At 41.3% G+C, this 6299-nt stretch overlaps 1 protein-coding gene across 2 annotated transcripts in view; it reads left to right on the forward strand.

The window, feature by feature from the left end:
- Positions 1–6299, forward strand: part of tcp11l1 (t-complex 11, testis-specific-like 1) — a 69127-nt gene that overhangs the window by 4359 nt on the left and 58469 nt on the right. The window contains exons 6-10 of one of the 2 annotated variants that reach the window (XR_011915830.1): positions 92–228; positions 795–973; positions 1049–1230; positions 3449–3621; positions 3713–4119. Coding sequence is in view for 1 of the 2 variants with exons in the window: in XM_072386599.1 (XP_072242700.1) it covers positions 92–228; positions 795–973; positions 1049–1230; positions 3449–3621; positions 3713–3936 (895 nt within the window). In the remaining variant the exon portion in view is untranslated. Of the gene's footprint in view, positions 1–91; positions 229–794; positions 974–1048; positions 1231–3448; positions 3622–3712; positions 5777–6299 lie in introns of those variants that run through there. The other variant, XM_072386599.1, reaches the window with a different exon arrangement.

Raw genomic sequence — 6299 nt, forward strand, 5'->3', positions numbered from 1 at the left:
TTTAAACTTCAGCTCACAGAGCAATTTCACCATGATGTATGTTTTCTCCCACTGTGTCGACTTGTTTTACTTACGTCTTCTCTGCATTAAGGGCCATATTCTCCACACTGGACCTGATGAAGGTGGACATGGCTAACTTTGCCTTGAGCAGCATCAGGCCTCATCTCATGCAGCAGTCGGTTGAGTATGAGAGGAACAAGTTCCAAGAGTTTCTGGAGAAACAACCCTGTAAGGAATCTCTGAGTTATTCTGTAGTTATGTTGGGTTGGAATCTGCAGACATCAGTGGCTTAAACCACAAATAAGAAGCTGTCGTTGATAAGCTCAGGTTCTTAGATTTGCAGGGTTGAAAAGTGGAGCTATGAACCATTTGTTTGCTTTGTGAAAGAAATTTAGCTGAAATTCAATCACAGAATAATTATTTGACTTACCTCAATGTTATTTTTAAGGCCAGTTTTAGGCTTTGCGCGTTCTTCTTGCTCTTTTCACCTTCTCTCTGCTGAAAAGACACATAACGGGAAGTATTTCACTAAATCTTATTACTGTGTGTATATGTACAATGTGCAAAATGAGTAAACCTAACTGTTTAACTGATTAGAATGAATGGGTCGTCCTCAGCCTTCTGCAGAGCTTAAAGACCTGACCCATTCATTTGAATCAGGTGTGCTGGAGCAGGGAAACATGGAAAACATGTAGGGCGGGGAGCACCAGGATTGAGAAACACTGTTATATAAACTTGGACTCTTTTGACCTTCCAGCAGTATTAAAAGAATAAAATGGTCCCTCCTTCTGCAGATGCCTTAGACTACACTGAGAAATGGCTTGAAGACACTGTGAAAAGCCTGAGAGAAGCGGACTCGGGCAGTTGTAGCGCGGCTTCACATGACTCGCCATCGCTCGTTCCCCTGAATGTCCACAATCTCGCATATCTTCGGCTGCTCAGATGGGACCACGCTTCAGACCCCTTCCCAGAGGTAAACTCTCAGTCCTCACTGTTTGCCTCTGGTTTGTTTTCCACCCAACAACCAAAGTCTCTTTTCTCTCTGCAGACCGTGTTAATGGATCAGGTTCGTTTCCAAGCGATGCAGCAGGAAGCCGAGCAGTTAGTTCTGCTTTCCTCTGTGCTCCTCATCGTCTACACTACAACAGGAGAGGCTATCTCAGGTCTGCCAGGACTGATGGAGACCCTAAAAAACACTGTCAGTGTCATGCTTGCAGACATGCACACTCTGTGAGTACAAATGTTTCCTGAGTGCAACTGTAAATACTCAGATGTCCATTTTATAAAGCTTCTGTTGCCAACTTTGCTTTTAATTCAGTGGATTCAGTCCGATCTCTCAGCTGCTGATTATTCTCCGTGAGAATGATCAAAAGAGGATTAGAGCAGGAGCGTAATGGCCCGATTGTGACCGAAACTGAGCTGTTTTTTTCTTGGAAGTTACAGTTTGCCGGTAATGTGTTCATTCATTCAGTTGAGTACTTATGCTTTGATTTGTGTGGTGCTGTGGGATTAGTTTGAAATTTGGGATGAAACACCATCTCTGGGGGTGTTTTTTCATCACTCTCTACTCCGATAATCTATTCATGCATGGCTTGTGACCCTGAATATGATCGCAAGGGCATTTTGAGCTTATTTGTTTCAAGTCTTACAACACTTATGATCTCATCTCGATTAGATTTCTACATGTAATGCAATCGGGACAAAGTTCCCCTCGACACTGTGGAAGGTTTTAGCCTCAGTTACCTTAATGTTTTTGGCTTTCACGTCTGCAGAAATGTACTTTTTAATCAAACCTGTTTTTACTTACCACTCAGGTAAAAAGGAAAATAAATGTTGAACACACACACACACACACACTGTGTAGACAAGTACAAGGTAAACAGAAATGCTGGCGTTAATGTGCTTTATTTTGGCTATTTGAAGAAGCAAAAGTATGTCGGTGTTGTCTTTTAGCTCATTATTTTACCTGAAACCACCGAACGCATCTTTAGAAGAAATCTTAGAGGAAAAATGTCACATTTCACACTCGAGTTCGACCAGCATCAACCAGAACATAAACTGCTCGGGGGTTTTCGGTGAGGTAAAAGATGATTTCAGCCCTGTTTCTTTTGCTTTTCCACTCAGCACTGAGGTATACTTTTTTTAATGTTACGCATTTCTACAGGTTGTGGGTGTTTTCCTTTATGGGGCTGCTTCTTTTTCCATTTTTTATGTGCTAAAGGCATACAGAGCAGAACATTCCTTCAGCCTCTGCATCTTATTTTGCTACTTTTGGGACATTTTTGGCTGCAGCATTTGTGCAGAGACTGTGTAGAATATTAGGGAAAGATATTTTCAGATTATGAGAATAAACTTCGAGTCGAGAAGAAAGACTGAATATGGTGGATAATGTCACAAATAAAGCAGAAAGTTTGTGAGGAAAGTTGAAATACTATTTAGAAAATAAAATAAAAGAATAAAGTCGGCTTATAGTTTAAAGATAAAAGTCGAAGTGTCAAAAACGAACTCAAGATTTCAGGAATAAAGCAGAATACTATCTACGATATGTCTACAAAATGCTGTGTGCAAATGAACCAGTGACCTCAGGTTTTTAGTAAAGAGGGAAATCCTTTCTCTTTAAGCACATAAGAACTGTGGTAATATTAGTTATTTAAGCAGAGTGTGTCAAAAATCCAGTTGGAAGGAGAGACCACACGAGCTTAGAGTTGGTAATGGACAGACGTAAGCGTGTCAGCGGTTACCCCTGCATGCAATACACAGAGGATATGTTGTATCACAAGACACAGTGAGTTTGTTCCTGAAAGCATGGAGCTCAGGTTGACGCATGGAGCTCAGGTTGCCGCACGGCGTCTGAGATGAAGGAATCATTGCAACCTGCTGTCGTATAGATTCTTGCAATAAGCTGAAGCCATGCGGTGTTGCTATAAATGATGGTATTGATGGTTTTTGTTGCTAAGTTCTGTGGATGGTAGCCTAAAGTTGCAGCATTTGATGAACTCACATGCACATCTCATGGATGTACACGTTGTTGCTGTTGCAGCGCTGGGGAGAAGGCAGCATCTCAGCGCTACAAACGGTAACTGCTCAGTATGCCTTTCAACACATATTTGGAGCCAAGCAACAGTTCCTTCAGCTCTGCATAAAGTCTGGAAGCTGGAGGAGAACAACTAGCCTCTGTTCCAAGTTTAAAAAAAGAACAACCTTGGCCTGCAGAGGGTCTTCATGGACTCTGAGGCTGTCAGGCACCCAGCAGAGACTCCAGGAGTGCGCTCATGCACACTAAATTTAGAGGTGAAGCTTAGCTGTGCTAGCTGTGTCACCCTGGCTCTTGGCTTCATTTGCAGCTGCAGTAACTGTGTTCTAACACTTTCCCCATGTTTGTCACGCATTCACAACTTTTCTTTTCATTCTGGGACAAGTTTTAAACTTAACTATTGCTCTTCTCAAGGTCTTTTGGTGCACAGGAGGCCTTAGCCACCATCGGGGAGAAACTGTGCATTGAGCTTAGCCAGTGTCTGAGTCAGCATGGCTATTCTCCATTCTCTGCTGACCGAACAAGCACTCTGAAGGGTCAAATCTTAGCTGTCACCCAGCCGGACAACAAAGTCCGTAAGCTGATGGGTAAGAACAGTGTCCCCTGCTGTATGTCTCTATGTCCCTCTCATCTCTGTTTATTTGTTTGGTAGTAACAAAAGCTCCTCTCTCCTCGCAGACTCTCGAATTCAGAGCTACCTCCTGGCTGCCCTGGAGTCGAGTCAACACAAGACCCCTCCTCCTCTCCCAGGAGGTCTGGCTCCGGTCAGCAGAGAGCTGCAAGAGCTCGCTGTTCGCTTCAGTCGGCTCGTCAACTTCAACAAGCTGGTCTTCTCCCCGTTCTATCAAAAGATCCTCCAGAAAATACTGACACCAGGGGAGAGTTCCAGCACGGAGACATAGACTCCATGACATGTTGTAGGGGGGGCGCTGAGAATGGTCTGTAGCTCTGCAATTTCCCCTCTCTAGTAACGGTTTGGATGTAGAGAAGAATTGAGGAAGCCGATCTGTAATCAGTATGAAAAGCCGCCTCCACAGAGCGTGCACCTTCAACTGACGTCGTCAAACTCCTACCATTCACTCACAGTGTTGTTTATTTGATCAAGTATCAGAGCGCAGAATTGTGACCTTTACAGTAGCCATCTTTGCATAACTTGTATTAAGTATTACCAGCAGGACTTAACTCCTGTGTTGTGGTACAAATAACTGAACAGTACTTATGGTTACAAGCTTGTCTGAGAAGCTGTATTTATCACATGTCTTAGAGAAGGAAGTCACTCATCACCAGTGGTGTGTATTTATTTCTGATGTTAGATATTTAAGCTTTTAAACAGTGAACTGAATTCAACATTTCTGAATTGTTCCAGATGTGTCTCAGCTGCTTGGGAGTTTTCAGACTGATGTAGAAAAATGAAGTCTCAAGACGGTCACCGATGTTTTCTTGAGTCATTTTGGGTTCTCACAAATGCCAAGCAGTTTGAAGACATGCAGAGCAATCTTACGAATGCACACATGAAAAAAAAATGGAGACACATATATGATCAATTTAGCACCCAAATAGCTTCCTGTTCATTTGAATGGTTGATTCTGTGTGCGAGACATAAATACAGTTATAGACTCTTTCAGAGTAGAGTGGCAGCCGTTGCTGTCAATCTATAATTGCATTTATAGTATCTGTAAAAGAATGTTTTCTAGTACGTGGAGATAATGAGCTTTCTGTGTCTTTGGAGGAAAAACGGCTTGAATTAACACACGAACCCACTGAAAGTCCAGTTTCCCATCAGTACTTTAACACTTGAGTGTGAAAATAATCAGGTCTGTGAGGCAGAAAGTAAAGAATTTGCTTGTCAGCGTTATTATTGATTTAGTTTTGCTTGGTATGTGTCTGTGGACTGGAACGTGCTTTTGTAAGTACCCAAAATGACACATTTGTTCACCATGTGATACACATCTATGACCATTTTGAGGATAATTATTATATATAATTCAATCTAATATAAAGCTCTTTGATCGGGGGACTGATTCCCACAAGGAAACATGACATAAATACAGATCTTAGCCAAGTATTCATCAACAGCACCACAGCCTTCACTGTTAGTGATGCCATTTTAGCCACTGCTTGCACTTAAGTAAAAGAGAATAAGCATAACAACAGGCTGCATGCTGTCGGTTGTTTTCTATAGGTCAATTCAGAGGATACAAAGACACCAAATGCTCTCATATTCAGTGGTTTCTGCATCTCTGTAAATGTGTTTATTTACGAACATCAGACGTACAAATTGGTACATTTTTAACCTTCCGGCAGGCTATGTCGAGCTTCCAGCTTTCATGCTACGCAAAGCTAATCGTCTTCTTGCTTAAGCTTCATGATATAAACAACAGAGTCTGTGATACTTCATGCTAACCCTCAGCCAGAAAGCCTTCATGTTTACTTTTTTCATTGATAAATAACTCCAACAAGAGGTAGTCATAATTCCGTAACCTGAATCCAAAACAACAGGGATCTTTGTCCTCGATGTCGACAGACTCAGCTCAAAATATACCAGACCAGAGATCAGTTTTTTCCATGTTTAACTGTTAAAAATGAGGGGGTGTGAAGACGGTTCTAATATCTATCACGACTCTAGGCAGAACTATGTCTCCGGTTCACTAAATTAATAACATTAACTTATTACATCAACTTTATTAATGTCTGTCTTTGGAAGTCCATGTAACAAGCCAATAAAGCACTGTTTGTCCCACAGCTAATGCTTCTTTTTCTAATTCTTACACATGTTAAACCATTATATAAAAAACATGCCAAATAGACAGGTGGAACCAACTTATCATGAAGTAAATGCCTAAAACATATAATGGTGAGTATGTGGGGTCCTACCCATCAGTGTTAGACTGAGCTATATTCTTAGAATGATATCATTATTATGTCCAGAGTTGTGTGCCTGTAATACACGTATGAGACAGTAGGCGGAGACAGAACTCCAGCTTGAAATTTCTCTCATGAAATGTTATTGATGGGTTAGAAATTAGTTTACATGGAGGCCTTAATGAGGAAAAAAGGGTTCAGAGACACAGTATTCTCTGTTTACAACTGCACATGTTTAATTAGTATGGTTAACAGCAATCAAGATCTTGAATACATTTTACTGATAGATAAAGAACCATTTAGAAACAAAACAAGCACAACATAACGAGACAAGAAATGAACTTTAAAGGATTTGTAAAAGACTAACAGTTTGTTCAAGGAACTATTGCATGTAGAACGCTGT

This window comes from Leuresthes tenuis, unplaced genomic scaffold, assembly GCF_036924035.1.
Source record: "Leuresthes tenuis unplaced genomic scaffold, fLeuTen1.0.hap1 SCAF_5, whole genome shotgun sequence".
Classification (NCBI taxonomy): Eukaryota; Metazoa; Chordata; class Actinopteri; order Atheriniformes; family Atherinopsidae; genus Leuresthes; species Leuresthes tenuis.